This window comes from Nesoenas mayeri (genome assembly GCF_963082525.1).
Source record: "Nesoenas mayeri genome assembly, chromosome: Z".
Taxonomy (NCBI): Eukaryota; Metazoa; Chordata; class Aves; order Columbiformes; family Columbidae; genus Nesoenas; species Nesoenas mayeri.
Window position 1 is genome coordinate 15,157,451 of NC_137542.1, and position 26,000 is coordinate 15,183,450.

The window sequence follows — 26,000 nt, forward strand, 5'->3', positions numbered from 1 at the left end:
GGTTTGTCAGATTTGCTTGGCAGAGATGTTGTAATAGCATTTTGTCTTCTTACTAGAAGTGTCCATGAAGGGCTTACATCTTCCAGTGTTGAAAGTTATACTTTTATGAAATGCTGTACACAGGCTTTTCTTTGACTGTGGTAGAAGATCTGGAAAGCTGTCTCTCGCTTCCTAGTCTAAGTAGAATGGAAAATTGAATGAGTTAACAAAACATTTTCTCACTTGTAATTTCCATGTTTTAGGCTGAGAAAAGCATTTGCAGTAAAATAAACTGAGAGGGGTTTTGCACTTACTTGTAAGTCAAAACAATTAATACTTCTAGCTTATGGCTGTTTTCAAGAAAAAGTATAAGTAAAAAGTAACTGAATTTCCTTGACAGGCAACAAGTCATGCAAAATGAAGTTCCTATCCTTCAAAATTAATGATGTAGCATATTAATGTGAAACACTGAGTGGCAGCTGTAAGGAAAGCACTCTGTGATGGCTAACTTTTGCTTACATGCTTTTAAATAATGCTTGATTTCTGTGCACCTGGAAACCCAGATCTCTGATGTAAACTACTAAACATGATTCTTGTTCTCCTCTGCATAAAAATACATCTATTACCAATAGTATGACCTTCTGAAGGGAAAAGTGCAGGCTCACCTGGCACCTGCATGCTGCCGTGTTTGGTATAGACTTGTCTGTGTGTTTGTCTTGCTGCAGATTCCTTGAATTATCACTTGGATGCTCACAACTCCCGTTTTCCCTCACATATACATCTTGTGGCATCTCAAATGTGAATTAGTCGGGGATACTTGCTACAGCCAATGTTCTTTTGTCTTTCAAGCGAAGAACATATTCTTTGTTTTTAAAATGACATGTTAGCAGTCTGCGAATGTTTTCTCATGGTAACCCTTTCCCGTATACTTTCCGTGCTTCATGTGCACAAAGATCTGACTGGTTATCCTGCAGTTCACTCAGAGTAAGCGTAGTATTTAGGTATCTCAAGTAATTAAACAAGCGAGAATGCAACTGTCACAGAGCTTTCCAGTGCTGCTCTGGCCACTTCTGTTAAGGCAAACAGGATATTTAGGGTGGTGCCAGTAACAGAGATTAGCTCTGTGGAATGTTTCTATCTTAGCACTTTATTTGATATCACCAGAATTGAAGCATTAACGTGTAGTCAGTCTTTGTTAGTAGGAGGTCACCAACTTGCTGATGTCTCTTCCAAGCTGAGAAATACTTTTTTCAGCCCTTACAAAGGGCTGAATGTAATTTTAGGAGCAGTTACATTTATACAGCCCTATGTTTATATAGTCCTAAAATTATATTTGGTCCTTTGAAGGCAAGCATGGGGCTGATGTAGCTGCTGGTGAAAATGAGTTTGACACCTCTGCCTTATAAGAAGAAGGATCAGACTTGGTTTCAGAAATTGTATTTCTGTAGTCAGGAATGTAAAGAAGAACCCATAATTCAATATTACAAAAGCCATATCCAATTTGCAAAGTTCTTTGTGTAAGTTTTTGACCTTCAGAAGTGTATTTTCTACACCGAGCTTCCCCTCACCCACTGAAAAGATTTAGTTATACTCAAGTCCATCTCTACCATTTGCCAACTTCCAGTCGCCCTTATTCTCATAAATGTAAAAAGAAATGTTTACAGAGGAAATAAAATATTTTCCAGAGTACACTGAGCAAATTCAATCAAACCATTCAGTGTAATTGTTTATGTTCCATCTCTTTGTATATGTTCTAAATGACATTTCTTTTAGAAAAGTTTGCTATGGAAATGATACCACTGAGAATCTTTTGCACTGTTTACTCTGTGTAGTACCTAATGATGTGAAGCTGATGTGTATACAGATATGACTCATGTGAGTTACCAGTATAAACCATAATCCAACCTGTTTTTTGAAATCCCCCAAGGCACCCTGAATATAAATGATGACATTTTGTTAATTCATTTCTTACCAAGCAAATTGTCAAGCTACTGGTAGTGACAGAATTATATACATGTATTCTCCTATATAGGCTATTCTCTAGACACAGATGAAATTATGCAGAAGTAGGTACAACAGGACTGAAATTTTCACTAGGTAAACACTGGTGAGCATTGATGCTTATGTGGTCATTGCTTCCTAGATTTGTTAGTTTCCTTTTCTGATTAGTTTTAGACTCTAAGCATGAAAGAGCCTGATGGAAGGAAGCAGCACTGTGATTCCTGCATATGGATATGGGAAGAGAGGTGATACTGATTGGGAAATTACAGCCATTAAAAATAATCTTCAAATCTGAAGTAGATTTTGAATGTTAAATCCCACTAAAACCATATATAAACAGGGTCTGACTCCATTGATGGATTTTGTGTTGTCAGTAGTGCTACTTCTGTTGCTTTTTGACTTGCATATTTTTCAATTTCAAGAAAAAATTGAAAGTTACACCTAATCTGCTTACTGAGCCAGCAGAAACAAATTAGTTTTGAAGATGCTGAATGATAGTTACCTAAGAGTTAAATTGAATTTTGCGTTTGGAAACATAGATTTACTCAGGCATGACTTGTTTGAATATGATATTGTAAATAAGTTAATTTTGATTCTTGCAGGAAAAAGTAGTGAAAATATTTTCAGTCAGTGTTAAGACAGCAATTTAATACAGCCCTTTCTACTCTAGCTGCAAATACATAAATAAAAATGTCTGTACTGTATCATGCTCCCAGCTTTTTGGAAGGAGACTCAAAATTAGTTGTTCAATCCAGGAGTACATGAACAATATTTAATAGTTTAATTTCTTTTCATAAAAGGAAAAGCATTATAGATGCCCCTTAGAGAGCAGTTAGCACTATGGACAAAAATAGTAAAATTTGTAACATTATTACGATTGCACGTGGCTGCTAATGATATAGAGTGAGGTTTCAGATTTAGAGGAGGCAAGGGCCACTTTTAGAGTAATAATGATTCTTTTTAGCAAGAGGTATCCTTTTTTGTCTGCTTTCTGTAAAATTAATGTGGAAATGCAAGCAGCTCCACTTCTGTAGTCAATGCTTTCCTTAAAGACAGTTGATACATCAATGAATCAAGAGAAAGAATCATTCTGAGAGGGGTGCAATTTTTAGAAAAAAAAATCAACATAAAAATTAAGGTTTTGCCACACACCACTGCATTTTGTTGTTTCAGGTTCTTTTGCAGTTTTTTGTTTTGGTTGGTGTGGGTTTGGTTTTTTTAAAATTGTTTAACAGTCTTTTCAGTCACTTGAGGTGCCTGCATAATTCCTGTTCTAAAAGGTACATTCCTAATCCGTGTAATGAAGATGAAATAATGGGGGTTTCCCTCTTTTCTCTCCCACTTTCCTTGCAATTCCTCTGTGTCAGTTGGAATAGTTGGCTTCTACCCAGAGCCAGCTTTAGGTGTAATGCTGCTCTGGGGTAGGGATTATCTTTAATCTTGCACTTTTCATAATTTAGTAATTGATTTTGCTTTCAGGCAAGTGACTTAGAAAACCCTTTAGAATTCCTTTATTTCATTGTGAGTTTTTCCGTTTAAATAGGAATAATAGTTGTTCAGGGCAACTAATTTTTGTTCTTACTCTTAGTGGAGAATGAACTTGTTCTTCACTGTAAAACAACGTGGGTCATGGCAGTCCAGGACCACACAGAGAAATCCATTTGTCTGCTACTGGTGCATGATGAGCATAGTTCATCTGCAGGGCTGTAGAAACATGGTAGTAATGGTTCATTTTTCCCAGAATTCTAACAGATATCTCATAGCTCTTCTGAAAAGTACTATGTGAATTTTTCCACAACACATTGTGGGGAAGCTCACCAACCTGTGCTGAGGCTGCCATGTGAAGGTGTTCTTAGATAACTACAGCAGGTAGCAGGCAGTACTTGTTTGATACCTGAGTACTCCAAGCTGCCAAATAGAGAATCATAGAATATAATGAGCTAGAAGGGACTCAAAAGGATCATTGAGTCCAAATCATGTCGCTGTGTGGGACAACTGTGAAATTTACACTGCGTATCTGAGGGTGTTGTCCAGTCTCTTCTTGAACAATCCCAGACTTGGGGCCACAACTGCCTTCCTAGGGAGCCTGTTCCAATGCTCCACCACCCTCTGCGTGAAGAACCTTTTCCTAATGTCCAACCTAAACCTCTGCTGGCACATATTCCTGATATTCCCTTGGGTTCTATCACTGGTCACCTGTGAGAAGAGATCATTGCCTGCCCCTCCTCCTCCCCTTGTGGGGAACCTGTAGACTTGTGATGAGGTCTCCCCTCAGTCTCTTCTCCTCCAGGCTGAACACACCAACTGACTTTTGCTGCTCCTTGTACAGCTTCCTCTCCAAGCCCTTCACCAACTTCATAGCCCTTTCCTGGGCAGTCTCCAGTAGCTTTGTCCTTTTCATACTATGTTGCCCAGACCTGCACACAGTGCTCCAGGTGAGGCCACACCAGTGCAGAGCAGAGCAGGACAATCACCTCCCTGCCTGGCTGGCAATGCTGTGCTGGGTGCACCCAGGACATGGTTGCCCTCTTGGCTGCCAGAGCACACTGTTGGCTCATGTTCAACTTGCTGTTGACCAGAACCCCCAGATCCCTCTCCGCGGAGCTGCTCTCCACCGTCTAATCCCCCAGTCTGTATGTACAGCCAGGGTTGCGGTGTCCCAGGTGCAAAATCCAGCACATGTCCTTGTTGAACTTCATGTGATTGGTGATTGCCCAGTTCTCCAGTTAGTCCAGATCCCTCTGCAGGGGCTCTCTGCCCTCCAGAGTGTCAGCAGCTCCTTCCAATTTAGTGCCATCAGTGAACTTATTCAGTATTCCCTCAAGTCCTGTTTCTAAGTCATTTATGAAGACATTGAAGAGCACTGGCCCTAAGATGGATCCCTGCAGAACCCCATGAGTAACATAACTCCATTTACTAGAACCCTTTGAGCCTGGCCTGTCAGCCAATTGCTCACCCACTGCACTGTGTGTTTACCCAGCTGTGTGCTGGACATCTTGTCCAGGAGGATCCTGTGAGCGACAGTATCAAAGGCTTTACTGAAATCCAAAAAGATCACATCGACAGGTTTCCCTTGGTCAACTAGGTGGGTAACCTTGTCATAGAAAGGTATTAAGTTTGTTAAGCAAGCACATCTACCATTTGTTGGTAGATAAGTGTTGTCAGCTTTTTGTATGGAGACTTCTGAATCACTTGTTAGTGGATTTATGTACAGGTATTATAATTTCATAGTTTTTCCCAAATTGCTGGAAAAGAGATAGAACAGCTTTCCCGATTATATTAATATAATTGGTGGTGAATGGTAGTTGTTCTCTGATCCCTTCCCATGTTTGGCAGTGCATGGAACTACATAAGTTGCACACATGGCAGTTTTTCACTCCATAACACTCAGTTGTCTTGAGTAGCAGATTAGTATGCCCTTAGGAATTGCTGGTATTATGGGGGTATTATGGAGACTGGTCACTTCAGGTTGATGAAGCAGGCAGGATTGTTCCAACCCAATATTGTGAATACAAATGGATTTCCTTTACCCATTGTTTCTTAGGCAAAATAAGTTTTCCTTTGAAAGTAAAGTTTGTGATCTGAACTTAGGTTCTGTCTTTCTATGTGTATTGTTGATCACATTAAACTTCTGAATCTACAATTGCCATTTTCAAGGGGTCTTTAATGAAATAACCGGATACAGGATTCAGTGCATTGAAGTTTTTAGGGCTTGCAGTTTGGAATGTCCAGATTTTATCTTCTCAGAAATGTATGGGATTTATTTTCTCTCTTTCTGGAACTAGATTTGCCAAATCTGTGAGACCTCAGATGGTAGTAATGCTGTTCGTCTGGGCCCTGTAGATCTTTCTGTAGACAGTCATTCTGTTTCTAAACACACAGTCAATAACACTGAGACTGTTTGTTACTGGTCCAGATACTTTCTCAGAAACAGGTACATCAGAGTACATGCACTTAAAAAAAAAAAATGCTAGCTTTCTGAATGTCTGTGTATAATGATGAATATGCAAATGTTTCTAAACTGGAACGTTTCTGAATTTTGAAAAGAAAATGTATGCAGTGGTTGAATCTTAGTTTCTTTTAGTGAGTCAGACTTTTATGCTTCAGGGAGAAAATGCCAGCTTCTAATCCTAGGAGAAGGAATGCTTGGCAGAATTTTTTGTTTCTTTGCCTTTAATTTCAAGGTTGGGCAAACCCTGATCCTCCTTTTGCACGGATATGCATCTTTTTGTGATATGAGTGTATGAACAAAAGTAGTTTGTGTCAATAAAATACAGGCTTAAACTCTATAATTAATGAGTAATCTCATGTCTACTTTTTCTGAAAGGTGAATTAATTTTAATGCAATTGGTATTTTTTCTGTCAAGTTTGGGGGTTTAAAATATTGCATTGAGTTTAATTTAAAGGAGAGCAATGTTAGTTACTCACCTATTTGACTTAGTCTGTGAGAGGAAATAATGATAGACATGGATTTTCTCTACTTGTTACACAAGTTTATGGTATACACGTGACTACAGATTCTCCTTGTTGTTTTTGGTGATCTTTCTTTGTTCACTTATGCTTTCTCTTGCATTCAGCTGGGCTGAATTCAAACAAAACCCTTGGCAAGCTGAGGTTGAAAAGAATGTCAGGCTAAAGGAAATCACTTACAGTGATTCACGATAGGTAGCTGCTGTTGACATTACCATTGCTTTTGCCCAGCTGACTCAAGTTCTTTGAGAGTTCTGACTCCTGGCAGACTCTGGTTCAGGTGTCTGAGAAATGGAAATGAGGAATTGGGGGGAAAATGTCTTATGTCCTGTGTGGAACCATACTTCATAAAATGTTTGAATACATAAATAACTTTTAAAGATTGGGGTATTTTTAGTACATGAACCTATGGTCAAGGAAGGAGAACAACTTTATTGCCTTCTTCCTCCACATTTGGATTTTCTAGCAGCAGTATTAAAAGGCAATGCTCAACTTACAGGCCGAGAAGAGTAATTTTTTTTATTTACACAAGGCCCTTAATATTCTCCAAGCTATCACATGATCTTTTGAACAAATTTGGGTGTAACAATATTCATTTGGAGCAGTGTTTAAATTAAAAAAAATAAATAAATAAAAAAAAATCCTGCCTTTACTGCTGTAGGCAGTAAATGTCATCTTGACTTAGAGAGGTAGAATATGGAGTATAAACATCCTAGATGTCCCAATTCTGTATTTCCCATTCCTCCTTTAATGTAATGTCCATGAGGCATGTGATGGGTCAGTCTATCCCTGTCTCCGATGTCGGAGGATGTTTTAGTCACACGAAGAGGCAAAGGTGACCATGCAGGGCAACCACAGAACCAAGTGTGACTTCGTGCATGGTAACCTATGGAAAGAGAGATGTTTCCTTGCAAGTGCAGAGCTCTGCAACTACTCTCCAGCTTTGCAGGGCTTGTCAGACAGCAGGTATGCTGTCTGTAGCACTTAAGATTTGAAATAATAGATAAATGAATAGCTGTTCTAGGAAGCACTAAAATCAAGACACAGCGGCACTGCATGAGAAGACATGAGCTAGCTTAGTTTCTGTCAGATGGAAGGCATAAATCTTTACAGATCTGATAACTATTCAGTGATGGCTGATTTATCTGTGGTCTCTGGAAACTATCTGTTTGTACTTAAGAGTCTTTAAAATCAAGAAAGGCAGCTAGACCTTTATTATAGCAAAAATGCTGCTTGCTCAACAGCCATCTAGTTTACTCCAGATAAAGCAGAAGCCTGAAGTTGGAGCTGTACTGCATTCTAATTAAAACATCAGGCTGTTTTTGCAGTTTGTCTTTGCGGTGGGTTAACCTTGGCTAAGGGCTGAGCTCTCAGGCTTGGTCACTCGCTTTGCCTCCTCAGCAGGGCGGGGAGAGAAGATGAGAAAGCTCATGGGTCAAGAAAAAGACAGGGAGATTGCTTACCAGTTAATGCCATAAGCAGAACAGACTTGATGGGGAAAATTAATTTGTTGCAAATTAAAATACATTTGAGTAATGAGAAACAAACCAAAAACCAACCAGCACAACCAAAATAAGACAGCACCACACTCTGACACCACCTTCCCTTCTTCTTTCCACGCTTGTCGATTTCCTGCAGGGGGACAGGGGATGCCTTTTGTCAGCCCCTAATAGGTCCTCACAGCTGTTCCTCCCTCCTCATATTTTCCTCCTGCTCCAGCACAAGGCCTCTCCATGAGCTGCAGTCATAGAACAGAATCATAGAACAGTTTGGGTTGGAAGGGATCTTTCAGGGTCATCTAGTCCAGCCTCATGCAATGAGCAGGGACATCTTCAACCAGATCAGGTTGCTCAGAGCGCCGTCCAGCCTGGCCTGGAACATTTGCAGGGCCTGCCTCTCTGGACAATCTGTTTCAGTGTTTCACCACCATTTACAATGGTAAATAATTTCTTCCTTATATCTAGCCTGAGTCTTCCCTCTTTTAGCTCAAAACCACTACCCTTTGTCCTGTCATAAGAGGCCCTGCTAAAAATTCTGCCTCCATTTTTCTTATATGCCCCTTTTAAGTACTGAAAGGCCGCAATAAGGTCTCCCCAGAGCCTTTCCTTCTCCAGGCTGAACAATCCTGACTCTATCAGCCTGTCCTCACAGCAGAGCTCTTCCAGCCCTCTGATCATCTTGGTGACCTCCTCTGGCCCCTCTCCAGCAGGTCCATGTCTTTCCTGTACTGAGGGCTCCGGAGCTGGCCACGGGACTCCAGGTGAGGTCTCACCAGAGCAGAGGGGTAGGATCACCTCCCTTGACCTGCTGGCCATGCTGCTTTTGATGCAGCACAGGATACGATTGGCCTTTGTTAGGTCATGTCTGATATTTCATCCACCAGTACCCCCAAGTCCTTCTCTGCAAGGCTACTCTCTATCCCTTTGTCCCTCAGCCTGTGTTGATACTGGCAGTTGCCCTGATCCAGGGTCCACATGGGCCCACTTCTTGAGCTTGTCTACGTCCTTCAAGAACTGCTCCAGCACAGGCTTTCTGTGGGCTATAAGGAAATACCTCTTCTAGCACCTGGAGTACCTGTTCCTCTCCTTTGACTTTGGTGTTCATGCTGCAGTTTCTCGCAACTTTTTTTTTTTTCCTCACTTCTGCAGTTTTTTGCCCCTTCTTAAATCTGTTTTCTTTGAGGCACCACCATCTTGCCTGAGAGGCTCAGACATGTCCTGCAGTGGGTCCATTTGAGCCAGCTGAATCCAGCTATGCCTGCTGTAGAGGAGACCTTGGCACCTCCTCACAGAGGCCACCGTAGCCACCCAGTACTTGCCACCTACACCCATTACAGTCTTCCTTTACTTGGCTTTAGTTGAAGACTGTTGCACATATGTATTTATGGGATGTCAGCAGGCTGCAGAACCTTTTACTGCAGGTGGGATGAACTTTCAAGTGTACCTAGGCATTGCTCAGGACAAGAGGAAGTTTGCTAAGGACTCAAATGCCATGATGGATAAGCAGGCATAACAGCACAAGTTTCTGAGTGGCTTGCCTTGTATTTGCATGGAAACTGAAAGATCTGATTTGCTCATTAAATGGAGGATGTCAGTGTGGTTTCATTAACCCATCCGCTGTTGAGAAGAAACATGGATTCTGTCTGTTGGAGAAGTCTTAGTCTCCTGATGATGTGATTTGCTAGTTCTTAGGCAGGTGGGTCTATCTCTGTCTCTGTTAATGTTTGACTGATGTGCTTTCCCTCTTATAACAGATCATGGTAATGTCAGATGGCACATCGTTCTCTTCAGGACAGAGCCTTCATCTCCCCAACCTTCCCAGTAACTCCCTTTCTTTTTCTGAAGGGAAGAAGAAATCATCTCATGGGCCAAAGGTGAGACTTATTTTGCTAGAAAATATTTGACGAGTGGTACTTTAATTGGGAATTGCCTTGAGGAAAAAAAAAATACTTCTAGGTATTTTTGCAATCTCATTACATAGTCCAGTGATAACAAGTCTTGACATTTCTTTGTTGTGAACTTACTGTTCACCACATGAAAATAACTAATAACAAGGGTGATTGTGAGAAGAGGTGCCAATGAAGGTGCTGCTTTTCTGTTTTTTGTATATACACAATTGTTTTCCTCCTCTCCCAGAAGGAATTATAATGGTTTGTTGTAGTGTGAGGGGATTCTGGTAATGAAAGTGTGAACTACAGAAATGTAAGGAATATGAGAAAATACTACAATGCCTAATTTGTTATGTATTTTTGAATACTTTTCATGATAATTGTGTAGAGGGAAACTTGAAGTTTTGTTCTTTAGGATTTTAAATTTTGTTTAATTTTAGGAGTTAATTCTTTACTAGGCATTTCAAAGACAGCAATGTGTCAGTCTCTAGGACATCAAACTGAATCCTCAGCTTAGAACATAGTAAAAAGGTATAATCCATTGGAGCTTTTGAGTAATACAAATAGACCTTTGCGAAACACCAAATAATTTATTCATTTTGACAAAATTAATTAATTGTGTGGGAGAATAAGGAGCATGTTGTTATTTATTCAAATAGGAAATGTAGCACAATGACTTGCTTCATTGATGAATTAACATGTATGCCTTTTCTCCATTCTGATAAATTGTTAGGGTTTTTATTTTCTTTCTTAACACCTTGTCAATTTGAGATATGTTACTTAATGTCACAGTGCACATACTGTAAGGGGCAATACTCATTGTTATCAATAATCTTCAAGTTCTGTAGCTGTGTTAAATCTTACATCTCGTAAGAACTGTCAGGTAATGTGCTATGGGCATGCCTCAGTGTGTCCATTGATAAGAATGTGTCACAACAATACATAGAGGGGCGAAGAAAAAGTTCTTTGACGTATTTCTGCCTGGTTTGCATTTTACCTGAGTGCCTCACAATCTCTAACGCAGATCTTCTTGAGACATGTCAAGAATATGTGGATGTGTGAGTATTTTTATTTTCCTAATGAAGAGCAGGGGTAGATTCAGACTGAGGATTAGACTGAAGGCACTTACTTCAGTATGCCAGAATGTCTGCTTAATGCCTGAAGGAAACTGACTACAACAGGTGCTGAAACAAGGTGCTGAACATAACTTTAAACTAGGAGACATCTACATCTACTCAGATACTGAAGATGAGTTACTTCAACACTTTACCCTCTATAGTAGGGGTTCTTGTGAGGCTGAGTTGCTCTCTAGAGTTCATTTTCCAATCATTTCTTCAGATTCAGCTGTGATATTGTTTCACTGAAGTTTTGCATTGCATGCCAAAGCAGGCATACTGAGGCTTGGCCTAAATAAGCAGCCTAAACATATGCAGGAGGACTTCAGGGAGGTACAGATATGATACCAAGTTCTACACTAATGCTTTATCTAGTAACTGTAGACCATGATAAGTCTTGAATCTCTAGCGTCAATTTTTTCATAAGCAAATGCTAACCTGGGATGTAATTTTATGAACTGCATTCGAACAACACACTTTTGTCTGGTTTAGAAACTTGACAAGTGTGCAGTGTGGTTGGGGTGAGGCAGGTTGAAGGGAGTGTTGCATGTTTGCTGCAATCAACCTTACAAATTAATGTCTGAAATCAAGGATTTTTGCTGAAGCAACCCAAACATCTGCAGTGAGTTTGACCCACAGCAGGATGTTATGAGTGCCAGGAGGAGATTAGGTGTGCATCATGTCTTGGGATTGTATTCAGTATCTGTAAAAGTGTTACCCAGGAATGTTTTTTAACTATTTGGTTTCAAAATAGGCATGTTTCAGCAGCAATACTGTTTATTTGAAATAATAATGTTTTTAACCTTGTATGCTGTTCACTGGAGTTTCCAATAGTGGTAAGAGATGTTACATCAATACACTGTTTCTTGCCAGTTGGTGTGAATATTCAATTTTTCCCTCTCCCTCAGGAATCCTTGTCTCCTTCTGTCCACCTTAAAACACATATTAATAGGCAACTGTTCTTGTATCACATAAAGAAATACTTGTAAATATCTACCTTACTTGCGATCATCAGCTGGTTTTTGGAAACGGAAACATGACATCATGTTAGTTTTAGTGTAACAAAAAAGCTTGGATTTTTATTATAAATTCCAGTCTCTGGAGCTGAGAACCCTTGGATTTTTGTCTATAGGGTTTTTGTTTTGGTTGAGAGGCAGGTGAGTTCCAACCAATGTGTAAACAGATTTTTGGATTTGTTACGTGGAATAACACCAGTAATGGAACAATTTCCGTGACCAAATTTCATTTATATATGTCTCTAGAACAGGAGCTGTAGAAAAGTCTTGACTGTTCTTGGGTGTACATTGTCTCTACCTAAACTGTGGGTGTGTGTACTCCAGGTGTTTGTACCAGACAGATGATTTTAGGATTCTTCTGCTGCAGCAATAGTCCTTTTATGTGCTTGGCTTGGTTTTGTTTTGCATTGTGTCTGTGAATACTGAAGTGAACTTTGAGTTTAAGTTTTATACTCCCATACCCCAAGAATACTTTCTTAGCCATTTGCCACTGCAAAGCACAATATAGACTTTCTAGTTAGAGAATTGCAGTCAAGACAGTATTTGTATTTCTGAAGTTCTGTGATTTTTGTGTTGAGTTTAATGGAACTGGTGTTAGTGAGCCACAGTATTGTGATTCTGAAACAAGGCTTTAGCCTTGGAAATACAAAGGACAGGCGAAAGTACATGAAATCTTACTTTAGATGTGTTTTTCAGAATACAAAAATAGCTGCAAGCTACAGATACTTGTGTTGCTCTTAAATCAGTTGTATTACTGTGCCTGTTTGTATTATTTAAATATTATACTCACAGAGAAACAGCTTGATTAGTTTTTTTGGGATGATTATGTCTTCTGGAATGAGCTGTAGTGTCAGCTGCACTGAAATGAGATTTACTTTATGAGTAAAAAACCAAAATCTCTTATTGCCAAGTGTGATCAGAAAAAAAAAAGTTTTATGCTCCCCTTTCTGGCTTTCTCTGTCAAAGCAGTAAGCATTGTAATTCTCTATCTGCTTCTAATTCTCCTGGTGTCATTGTTATAATAGTTTGGTGGGCTGGACAAGCTGAAGTGTGGAAAGCGTTGTAAATGTGTGATGCAGTACTAATATGTAAGAAGAACTAGCAGCAGGTGGATTCTTCTCCAGCATACAGCCAGCAAGTAGAAGAATACCACAGTATTTGTGGAGGTTTTAAAAAATGTAGTGTTTTGTTTTTCCCAAATCAGTTAGTGTTTTTATTCAATAATGAAAACCTTTGTATTCAACAGAAATCTGAATTTCCTTGAGCAAGTAATTCCTCTCAGATCTTCCTCCCTTTTTCCTTTTAAGAGCAGGAGGCATATTTGAGACTAATTCCAGTCCGTTTGCTGAAGATTGACACATTATTTCAACAGGCATAACATTTGAATAAATGCTTTTTTATTGCAAATAAAAATAATGCATGTTTTTGTGATCACTAATACTCAATTTATAGATTAACCCCAGAGTAAGTAGACTGCTATGTCGATGTGCTCAGTTTTGACTTAATTAAATGTAATGAACTCCATCTCCCCAACTACTTCATTTAATAATTAGGTTCCTAATGACTGTCAGTAGCAGAAGAGGTTGGAAGTTATTCCCATAGCATTCTGCTTATTCAAACTCATGTTAAATCAAATTTGGAATTACATTTTCTGGTGTGAAGTCAGAATCTGACCCTGCAAAATATACAGAGAGTTCCATACCATTTTTTTTCCTCGTATTTACACAAGTATTGTAAACTGCACATGCGTTACATGTTGAGCAGCTGTCAGAGTCCTTTTGGATCTATCAGATTTATAGGACAACCTATTCTGTGCTTTAAACTTTATTTCATAAGCTCATTAAGAAGTAAACATGACAGACAGGGCTCAGTCCCCCTTGTGCAGACTGGTCTGTCATGTGAATTCACTTATTCACCACTCATAACTTATAACCTGTAACTCTTAATCAGTACACTTAAGGGCAAAAAAAATAAAAATTGTTTACTTAGCTAAGGGTGAGAGTGCTCATCTCATCCTTCCTCCTCTCTCACCGTGTGGGCATCCTCTGTATCACACTACAGAGCACGGAAGCCTCAGCAACCCAGTTGCTGATGGATTAGCTTCAAAAGCTTTTTTCTTTTTTTTTTGTAATCTGCTGTTTCATACCTCCCAGCTTGGAGGTTTGATTTGTATCTTCTCCATAAGTTAGCAGATTCTGATGAAACTGCCAGACAAAGATGATGGCTGCAGGAGACAGAAATTTGCAAGTGATGGTGGCTGCATAATGGCTCTTCAGCTATTTCTGGCCACTTGTCCTGCCTGTGTGATGCTCCTGTTGCTCCCAGCAAACATCAAGCCCTAGCATGAGCTGCGTTAGCCAAAATCTGAGCAGAAGTTGTGCGCAACAGTCACACTAGTACAGCTTTTCTCAGTTGGTAAAACCTTAGATTTTTATGCTGGTTTCTAGAACATTAATTTTTAAAGATCTGTTAGTACTGCTCTATGAAAGGGATTATGTATCTGAAGTATTATGTGTACATGGTGTTACCTGGCTTAAGAAAACATCTGCAGGTATTTTTAACATGCATATAATCCCCTGTATTATTCTTTTGAAGTTTGTTACTTAATGTATCAAAGTATAGCATTCACTTGGGTTGCTTCAATATCTAATGAATACAGAAATGTAAGCAATTGTGTGTAAATATATTAACTGTGAAATGCCCACAATCTCCATTTTATATTTGAACTTGAGAGAAAAGACTGGTTTATTTGTCCCTCTTAGCAGAAATACATCATTGACTCTTATTCCTTGCAACACTTCTTAAGGTGGGAAGTAAAAGAAATATTTGAACCCACCGTTAGATTTTAATAAATAAGAAAATTCTGTTTTTCAGGGAGACCTGTGCTGTACATGGTATAAGTATTTAGCCACATTTCATCCACACCAGCCTTTTGAATTCATCATTAGCTTTGATTATAATTTTACCAGTTAACATATTTGGGTCTCTTTCTGTCTTAGGAATTTTACAGTCCTCTTGCTGTTTCCTTGAAGTCATTGTTGGCTTCTGTCAGGGTCATTGCAGAAAATTGCGAAATAAGAAAATATACCTTTTTTTTTTTTTTTTTTAATCTGGAGAGTGAAAGCAGATATAAAAGCAATGGGTTGTCTGTCTTAATGAAAAAACAGGTCTCAGAGAGCCTGACAGAGAGGTATGTGTAAATATGTCTATTATCAGAAGTATGTCCTACACTTGTACTATGATTTTTGTCAAAACATCAGCTTCCGTGTTCTAGAAAAAGGAAAGAAGTATGGTTATAAAGTTGAAAAGACAAGAAAGATCTCAAGTTCTTAACCGTTTTAATACTACTGCATCCCAGAACCTGTTTCATAGCTCTCATTTATTAGAAAACCACTAAAATAAGTCTCTCCTTTTCGAGCAATATTAAGTATGTGGTAAGGAGACAAATAAAAGAAACATAAGGGCTCCATCTAGTTTATTAATGGCACATATTTTATTCCTCCCCAGGGCAACACTTACATCTCTGGCATGATAGAACTAGATATAAAGATAAAAGCATTAATAGTTAGTTCATATGCCAACCTTTGGGGCTGGTCTTGCATCAAACAAAATATGGAACTGCCTTTTTTATTTTCCCCTGAAGCTATTCGTATTCTGTCAGTCATGGCTTTGAAAGTCTGAGAGTTGGAGGGTGTGATATTGGCATGGAATGTAGCACTTAGGGAATATCCTGCTGTTGAGGACGGTTGGTTTCCTAGATTCATAGGCTAACAGCCTTAAGATTTTTTTCATTGAGAATAAAACTTTACATACTTATATTTTCTGAGTAGCTATGGGGTTTTTGTTACTTCAGCTTGGTATTGCTACTGAAGTTGTTGTATTCAGTATAAGTCTGTATGTAAGAGTTAAGACTTTTACAAATTTCACAATATAAGGGTTCTTAGTGTTTCACAATTTCAGGCTTTTACTATTTTCAGTTTTATGCCATTTGTACCTCTGTTCTAGGAGGAGGGAATGGAAATCAATGGATATATGCAACATATTTGTTGAAGTGTTTCTTTCTAAACTTTCTCAGATGCTAGGCAATATATAGATAGAAATGTTTAGAATCAGCATGGAAGAAAATAAGCAACCTAAACTTGTTGACCAGGGCTTCATGTAAACTGAAATGTCACTTTGCAGATTTGAAGTAGTATAAAAATGAAGCCTTTTTCTGAAGAGAGTGCTGCAGGTGTTTAGTGTTTTTAACAGTGCAGCTAGGATACTGGGTATTTTTGAGATGCTGAGCACCCAGTGTTAGCAGTTGCAGTCAAAGTGGGCAGTGCTAGAGCCATTCTCATCTTTTAAAAATCCCTCAATGTTAATCCTCAGAATAAAGGATCCCATACAACCCATTCTGGATGGTTTAGTTCATTATTGCTGGTTGTGGCTGCAGATCACCACTTTCCTTGCCACTTTAACTTTTCACATACGTCTGAGTGAGGAATGATACTGCTCTGCTCTTTCTGCTGTTGCCTATCGTATTGGACCTCTGAGTCATCACCATTTCAGAAACCCTTCTAACTTACAATAGTTGTATTTTAAAAAGTGCAATGAAATACTCAACAGAGACAGGAGCAATAAATAAAAAGAAATCATTTTTTGCAAAAGTATTTTTCTATAACAACACATTGAGTGTTGAGATCTTGTAAGTCAAATCAAGTCTTCCGTAGACAGGCTGGAGCCAGAGTTGGTTTTGTGTATGAGGAAAAGGATCTGTTAAAAGTTGGAGGGAGGATCACAGTAGAGAAGTCAAACTTTGCCTGAAATGGCTTCAGGAGCATGTTTTGCTTTGATACTCAAGTTCTTCTGCTGAAAGTGTATGGTTCATATCCTGATCTATCCTTATGATGATTTTTTTTTTCTCTTTGATAGCTGATGGTCATGGTTAACATTTCCTAAACTGTCTTTGTGTTCATCTTACAATGTTTCTTAAGAGACATATCTAATTCTTAAGATAAAAACTGACTTGTCTTGCAGATATTGACTGTGGTAACTGCTCATGTTCCACCCCATCATAACAGATAAGTTGACTAAAATGATAAGAGTATGTGTCTATTTGTATATAGGTATTCGCAGTTTCTGGTTTTCAACCTGCAGTTCCAAGTTTTTAATGTGAATAATTTGTCCATATTGCCTCTGTCTTTTGGGACTTAGATGGTTCTTTCTCCTTTTTTTTTTTTTGGTAAGTGAAATTTTTCGTCTCCTTTTTGTAGGACCCGACTAGGATTCTGAACACAAATAGCAACAGCAGCAGCAGTAGTAACAGTTTTTCAAAGACCCACAAGTCAACAAAGGAGCACAAGGAAAAAACTTCTAAAGATTCAAAAGAACATAAAAGTGCCTTCAAAGAACCTTCCAGGGAACACAACAAATCTTCCAAAGAATCCTCTAAGAAACCCAAAGAAAACAAACCACTGAAAGATGAAAAAATAGTTCCTAAGATGGCCTTCAAAGAACCCAAACCCATGTCCAAGGAGCCAAAATCTGAAAACACCCCCATCCTTACCATAACAGGTGGGCAGCAGCAAGAAAAGAAGACCCCCACAAAAAGGCCCTCTGTTCTGGATTCTGATGAACCTTCTGCAAAAAAAAATAAAAAAAGTGTCTCGGATTCGTTATTTAAAAGTTTTTCTAGTGCCCCACCACTGATTCTTACTTGTTCAGCTGAGAAAAAACAGACAAAGGATAGATCTCAGCTCAAGGTGGGGAGAGTCAAAGTTGAAAATGATGCACTGGAAAGGAAGACGCCTACTCTGCCACCGTTTGATGATATTGTAGATCCCAATGATTCTGACATAGAGGAAAACATGTCCTCCAAATCTGAAGTAAGTGGCGTTTGGTTTTGCTTAATATGTGTTATGTATTCCCAGTCTCTGGGATTGTGCATCATATTTGTATTTTCCGCTTCGTTTCTCCTGTCTACTGGCAGATTGTTTAAACTGAAGGATGTTGACTGATGGCTGTTCCAACTTATGTTCTAGTTGAATTGTGTTGCTTATTCAAGTCTACTCAATTTAGAAACATCATGATGAATAAGCATATAGATGGCTATAAATAATATTGCTCTTTTGATCTTGTTCTTTTGAATTTCATACTTCTTGTGAGAGAAAAGGAAAATGATTTAAATGCTTGTATTTCACACCTTAAGTTCAGGTGTTAGAGAATTCAGTAAGTTCAGGAAAGGGTTGCAGAAAATTAGGGTATTTGTTATTTTACTACTAAAAAGGGCAGTTCTGCGGAAGATGACAGTTTTGTGGAAGAGGGAGGAATTCCTAGAATCCATGCTTTGAGGAGGAGAATCTATCCAAAGTAACAGGCTTACACAAGGAGGAGGACTGGTTTCATAGACATTTGCTTTCCTGAAAATATTTATCTACCATGCCTGCTGGAAAATATTTGTCTACTCTGCCTGCTCATCTGTTCAAGCATCATTTGCTCTTTATAATTAAGATTTTAATTTTTCTTCCAGCAGACTTCAGTTTTCGAAAGAATCTTTTACAGAGGGATGAGTAGATAAGGAAAGGAGTGGGAGGAGAAGGCTTGTTTGGTGTCTTTATTTGTGCTTATGGTTAGAGGTGGTGTGTGTGGTAAAGAGGAAGTGTTCCCAGCTGTGCTTTTTCAATTCTCCCATTTTTTGTTTTCTGCTTTGTGCCTCTGTTACTGCTATCAGATTCATAGCCCTGCTTGCCCTCTCTGGAACAGACAATAAATACCCTGCTGTGGGGAGGTGTCAACATTAGGCTTTTACTTCATAGAAACTTGCCACGAGGGAGAAAGTAATTTATTTCTGAAATAACCTTTTAGTGACTGGTCCCTCAGGGCATGCAAAGGCTATAAAATTTAGAACGTATGGAACAGGACAGGCTCTGCTTTACAGCATGGCACTGGTGATATTGTGATTGGGGTGGCATTTTCATTCTGGCTTAGAACTTACCAGTTTGTGTTTAGACCTGAAAATCTTCACAGTTTACAGCCTCAATGTGAATTAATTTTTAATGTCTTCAAAAGATTCTAAATCTATTTTAATTTATGTCAGAACCCTTAAGACTTGCTACCTACACTCAGTATAGCTGGCTAATTGGCATAGGTTTTGCTGTCAGATTTCCTGTCATGTATAGGCACATTTACTGGCAGCAGCAGTTCTCCTGTTTTTATTTAAAGACAGAAGAATTGAGAGAAGCAGCTGCCATGTAACTGGAATTTCTCAAATGCAGGCACTACAGAGGTGTGTGCTGCATAGCAGCTTGCAGATAACTGATATGTGAAGGGTATGGATGGTGCTTGAAATGATTTCTTTTTAATTGTTGAAACATTTCCCTCTTTGTTGTCTTGCAGCCTCTCACCTATTACCAATAGTATAATGAGTACGCCCTTAGGTTTTACACAGGATGAGACAAACCCACTTGGACTGAAGTTCATCATCCATCTGCAGTTTACCTGCAGGACCTGAGGACTTCCTTAATTCTGTACCAAGGCAAAAAAGCAGATATAATATTCTAGTTCTGAGAGCCACTGTTACTGAAAGGGTATACCACCAGAGTCGACTCAAAGAGAAACAGATCCTGCTGGTGACGTTGACATCCTGGATTGTGAAAGAGCCAGTGTGGTTCACATCTGTATGGGCAAAAAAGATGTCTTCCACTTTGGGACTGTGCTTATTAATAAATCAGGCTGAGTATGGCTCCAGTCAGTGACTGGACACTATTTAGAAAACCTGCAATAATTCCCTAATGTGCCTGTGGATTCACACCATTGTTATTGCCGTGGGAGACAGAGCTGGGCAGCCTGGTTAATGAGTGTCTACAGAATTTCATGGAGTCATTCCTTCTACGCTTCATTAGTTTTAACCAGGGACCCTAATGAGGGGCAACTGAGCAGTGTAATAGTTGTAATTCTGTGTGTTGGAAAAAATAGTCTGAACTTTGTGTATGTGTTCGTGGGTTTCTAAATATAGCAGATTTTGCATCTAGAGCTACAAAAGTCATATCCTATAAATACAGTCATACATAAAGAGCAATGGAAGTAACAATACGGTAATGTTTTTGCTATAAAGGAAAAGTTATTTCAGGTCTCTAAATGTTTCATAATACTAACCAACACAGTTGCCTGAAGCTGGGAAGACACTTCTTCAGTGGCATATTCTGGCTAAATACTATGCTATAAAATACAGTCAAATGTTATTTCTTACTGTAGTACAGTTACAGTGGTGGGTATCGTAGTGTCGATGAACAAAGAATGTGTCATTATTTAGGAGTATATTTAGTAGTAAAGTATCCAAGATTTATTCCTAAAGTGGCTTTAAAAAAGCAAAACGACAAAACCTAACCCAGAAAATTGGGGTTAAATATAATAAATCAGATTACAAATCAATACCTAATAGAAAATTCGTAAGATACCACAAAAATATGAACTTTGAGTCAAGTGCTTTTTTTTTCTAGTTTAAGTTACTTAGTGATAAACTTTTTGCCTTTGTTTTAATAGCCTTTCTGTGCATGACTTAACAAGACCAGGTATGGTCATTTCTTTGTGGTCTGTTTGACATATGCTGTAGTGTGGTGCACTGCTGTATTTATTTTAGCTCTATTTTTCTGTTGACTTGGAGCTGCTGGCAAGTGAAATGTGTGTCTCCATTTCTCTCCACACTCCTTTGAGTATCACTTTTCAAATACGTTCATGATTTAAAGTGTGTTGAACTCCAGTGTTAGTGGTAGACTTGCTGTTCGAAACAGTGTGGGTCTTTTTAGAATCGTATGAGCTAGTCGAGAGTGACATGTAGTATATTCAGTTAGAAATGGCACATAAAGGCTGAGGAATTCTTTTACTGGCTTTGATAGGAAGTATGTGAAGTGGGATAATGAGTGAAAGCATGTCAGATTTTTGGTTTTACTGAGGTGTAGGATTATTAGCACAGTTCACTTGAAAACTCCAAAGATTTTCCTTTTAAATTCAATGGCAGGATGTTTTAGTTAAAGAAAATTCAGTTTGCTTATTATGTGGGACAGTGCAGCAACATGATTAAAAAAGAAAAATACTTGACGTTGATTTTGCTGTCTGATCATGGAATATGATGATGTTCTCATAACGCTTGTGTGAGCTGCAAACTGGTGTGTGAGACTGGGAAATACTGAATTTCAGATCCGAGTGAGGTGTTTTCCATGGGTAGAGCTTCCCCTTCTGAGCTGTGGAGCCATTACAGAAGGGATGCTCTGCTACTTCTTGTTTGATTATTGAGTTTTGCTGGGCTGAGTAGGGAGGAAAAAATGGTGGCTCTCTTAGATGAATTTCTGTTCTTGGTGTGATTTTTTTTTTTTTTTTTTTTTTTTTTTTTTTTTTTGCATATGATGTGTACTGTTTGTTTTTTTTTCCCTTCCTGTGCATGTATGTCCCTGCAATTGTAACATTGCCATTAGTAATAATAGCAGCCTTTTAGCTTGTCGAAGCCTATAGAAATACAAACTGAGCAAAAATGCATGCTAGCAAATTGTTATAGCTCAGGGGGTGAGGTGTTTCAGTTATTAAAAGCAGAGTACTTTAAAGGGTCTTTTGCCTTTAGAAAAAATGCAAAGTTCTTAGCAATTCCTTTATAAAACAATGAAAATATAGTAGTCATCACATGGACTATGGGCTTGTAGTTAAATAACTCCTTGCGTATCTTAAAGCAATCTTGAAGTTACAACTTGAGTGCCTTTTAAAAGTAATCCATAAAATGTCACTTTGAATCTGGCACATGATCTATTTGACTGCTACAAAAGTGGAATAATATTTTGAAAACCCCTGTGGTCTTGTAAAACCTCCAGGCCCTTGTTAGCTAAGAATTCCTGCTTTCTTCCAGGGCTGGGAGCCAAAGTAAGATCTCTTTCAGATAACATTTAAAGTTAGAAATAACAATAGTGAAATAGAGCTCTGTGTGGAGTGTTCATGTAGCTACCCAGGAGAAAAAAAAAAGGGCGCAAAGCTTAGTTTTAATTTTTCTTGTGAAACTGTGACTCTATATAATCTTTAATGATGCAGAAGAGGATTGATAGTGGTGGTATCCTTCGTTGCACGCTGGACATTGTGGGTTTGCAACCTGTTTTATTCTTAGAATCTTTACTTTTTGCTTGGTATTTTAATGCATTGTTTCTGCATTTAGTTACTCTTAGTCTCACTGCAAATCTTACTCTTAAGACCCTGCCACTCACCCCTGCAGGATTGTTTGCCCATGGTGCTCCTGTGTCCAGGAAAGTAATTCAGTAGTTGCAAACAGGTAGATGTTAGCAGCCCATGTAAGTAATGTATAGTCCAAGGTGCTTCCTTCCAGATATGTGCTCAGAAAGAAATAGTGGCCTAAGATAATCAGACCTTGGTAGATAACGATGGTAGGCAGAAGTGTGTTCTGCGGCTGGTAGCATCTACTGTAGTATGGCACCCTTCTGCTGTTATACTAAACCTCTTTTTATCATCTATCTCTGTGAAGGGAAAAGTGCTTTGGCTTTGCTCACAAAAGCTTAGGTGCATATTGAGCTGCTCTGTTATGTGCTGAGCTGAACCATTGATGGATGAGGAAGCAGCAAGGTTGACAGGTAGTAGTGATTTGTCTGTGACAGAAAGGTCAGATGTTAAATGGAGATACTTTTCATTACTGCAGTGTCTTAGGAAATAGCTGGTTTACAAAATTTTAAGGACTTAGAAATAAAATTGGAGAGAGACTGTGTAGATATGCTTAAATGTCTAACTTGCAAATGTAATCTTGTGAAAGTCAGGACATTTTGCATTCTTGAGGCGTTGTCATGAGTTTTGCTTTGTTTTGTTTTCAGTTGTAGGCAACATCATATTTTGACCACAGAAATAACAAAATATGTTGTTAGGCTGTTGGTTCAGGTTTCAGTGTTTTATTTCATTCACAAGTGTTGTCTACATCTGTTTCAGTGGGGACTACCTACATGGGTTAACTCAATCATTTGCATAAATGTGTTTCTGGGTTATGGCCTTATTTTCTGTATTTCAGCCTTGAAAAAATCTATTCACCTGGTAGCATGCAGAAAGTAAGGTTTTTAACATGGTATGTGCAAGACCAATATTTTCATTATATTATTTCTTTTGTGGCAAAAAAATACTTTTTGCCTGGTCCAGTAGAGTCATGACAGTTTCATGAGGCCAACATGGTTGCAGTCAAAATGCTAAAGATAGGATAATTTATTCTAGTTGTGGTCAAGTGAGATCTTGATATGGATTTCATTGCTTTCAAGTTGCTTTAGCTATTTTGTTGTGATTCAGAGAAATCGCTCCATATAATTAAAATAAAATCCCAACACCTCTAACTTATCAGCTGAAATAGTTTAACTTTGTCTACAATAGTTAGATCTATCCAAGGCTTTTATGCCCTTATACTTTCTATGTAGGACCATCAAGTTTACAGTTGTCTCCTTTGGCAAAAATGGTACATTTTATTCATGTACTTTTGAAAACTTGCTGTCAAGCTCACCATGAAACTCACTAGGTCGTTTTTGTAGTGCTTCCTATTCAGAAACTTGTAATCTAGTGATGACTGATGTGATTTCTTCAGAATGCAATATAAACGCACAATTTAATTTTTACATTTTAAATACTGAGTAATCCCCTGAAGCTTAAATTTTATGAAGGCAGGATAAAGGCTGCCTGAACTCACTACTGCCGTGCATGTATCCTGTGTAGGACCTGTGTAGAATTAATGATGATTCATTGCCAGCAATGAGGGATGGCTGCACAGCTCTCCATGCTCTGGAGCCCAGGGGTTGTGCTGGGTGTTGGCACTTGGCGCATGGCGGGCGAGTGCTGGGGGTCCTTTTAGAATGGGCAAGGGGTGCACCTGATGAACATGTGTGCTGGCCCCAAACTTGAGGGTGATAGTGCCCGTGTGTCACTGTTCTTCCAGTGTGGAAATGTGCCTGTAACTCCAGTGCGGGGAACAAGTGAAAGCAGATGCAATCCAGCGGTGCTCTTCCTCGGCCTCTTGCTGCCTCTTCCCTCACGACAGTGTTCTCTCCTTCACTGCAAAATCAAAGCATGCCAGGCAGCAGTTTAGGGAAAGCCTCATGCTTGCAACTAATTCTAACAATAATTTGGGTGTTTGCTGCAGGTGGTCCTACACCACCACACCAGCAACAGAAAAACGATCATTCACTTAAACTTTAAAAAGTGTTGGTGTGAATTTGATATAACTCACTGTGTCTGTCGTTCAGTAGTGCTCTCTTACTTGGCTTAGTCAATATTTTAGTACAGCTGATATTTTTGTTAGAAAAAGTTGCAAGATGAATTTTCCACACACTTTTTTTTACAAAGAGCTTTGAGTAAAACATTCAGCTGTGTTGGTAGTAATTCCTATAAAACCTAACACTTTCTTTAAAAGCCTCTAAGCAGGCTTACATCTTCCCTTGAAAACAGAAATCCTTGTCTGCTCCACTAAAACATGTAGCTTGTACTTCCTCTGGCCCTGAGCATGTTAGTGAGGTTTCTAATGCTCCTCTCCAACCAGCAGTATCTCACACCATTCGTTCCCACTTGGGGCTGAAAACAAGTCGATGCGTATAGCTTTGGTGATCAGACTTCTTGGTCACTTCATAGCCACACAGTCTTATTTGCTAATTAATGCTGACTTTATCCTACTGGAAACAATAGTCCTGGCACACGTGTAGTGAGGTAGGGCTGCCTCATTCTAGGACATGTATGTAAGATTTTCCAAATTATCTTGAGGCATGTTACCTTTTCTTGCTGCAGATGTCTGAACCTCCATGAAGGAGTTGCTTCCTGTGTACTAACGGTACTGCAATCACCTGGCAAAAGTGAAGGAAATTATGTTTTGTGTTGTAGGAATTAATGTTTCAGACAGCAAAGTTAGAAGATAAGGATAAATTGAACTATTTGCACTTGTCAGAATCTGTTTAAATATTCACGAAAATTCTCTCATCACCTCAGGGTGATGTAAGAGGAGAATGTTTAAAGGTGACTGATAATATATAGCCCATCACCAGCAGAGCTGTGTTTACTGGTACCCAGGTGCCCCCAGGAAAGGTTACTCCTGTATCTGGGGATAACAGATACCAGCGGCAGTGTCAACTGGGTCAGTGGCCTCAGCATTGACTACCTTGACCAGAAAATCATTTCAGAATTTGTCCTCTTGAATATCATTGTTGGTGAGCAGTTGTAATTAAGGACAGAAGTAGATCAAATAACTTCGCTGCTTTGTGTAAGATCTTTTTAGGTATTATCTAAATAGCAGGAGGAGATTACATATGAGTCCAACCTGTGTGTTTTTAATGATTCAGATTATGAACTGCGAGAGTACTATGGTTAAACTATGACCATAAAAAGATTAGATATAGGCTATGGTAATTTTAATTTCATCCATCGGATGAATAATCTTTTTTGATTGCCCATGCTGCTTTAATGTAGTTTAGTTAACACACTCTGACTTTATTCTATGGATGAAAAGCATGTGGTTTTGAGGCACTGCTTATTGTATTGTGTCTTCCACCAGGAGAGTAAAATAGCACGAGTAGGCAGGAATATCCAGCAAAGAGCCAATGGTCTGAATATGCTGCATAACAACAGTTCAGTTGCGAAGTTTCTCAGGTTCAAGGTGGGGAAAGGCAAGTTCAAGGCAAAAGGAAAAAGCCACGCTTGGTGCATTGGTGTTCTTGATGACCTAAATTTGTTCTAGCAGCGGTGCATTATGAGTGGACAAAATTTTGCAAGTTAAATGTTACAATTTTAGCTAAAGAAAACAGTTTGTGGATGTGATGGTTCTACTTAATTTATTTGTGCCATATGCAGCCTTTTTGATCCTTTGAATACTGTAGAACTCAAGACCTCAGGTGCTACAGCCCTGATCAATCTTAATGTAGCCAGTGTTTTAAATAATAATAATTAGCCAATATTTTAGTAACTTTAGTTACCTGTTTCAGTTACATTACAAACATTTTACATGACATTATAACAGTTTGACTGAAATGTCATATAAATACAAACACG

The 26,000-nt window shown here is 38.8% G+C and overlaps 1 protein-coding gene across 1 annotated transcript in view; it reads left to right on the plus strand.

Moving 5' to 3' along the window:
- Nucleotides 1-26,000, plus strand: part of MLLT3 (MLLT3 super elongation complex subunit) — a gene marked incomplete at its 3' end in the record, with an annotated part of 124,083 nt that overhangs the window by 71,519 nt on the left and 26,564 nt on the right. The window contains exons 5-6 of the mRNA XM_080362756.1: nt 9,704-9,823; nt 17,225-17,836. Of these exons, the coding sequence (XP_080218882.1) occupies nt 9,704-9,823; nt 17,225-17,836 (732 nt within the window). The remainder of the gene's footprint in view (nt 1-9,703; nt 9,824-17,224; nt 17,837-26,000) is intronic.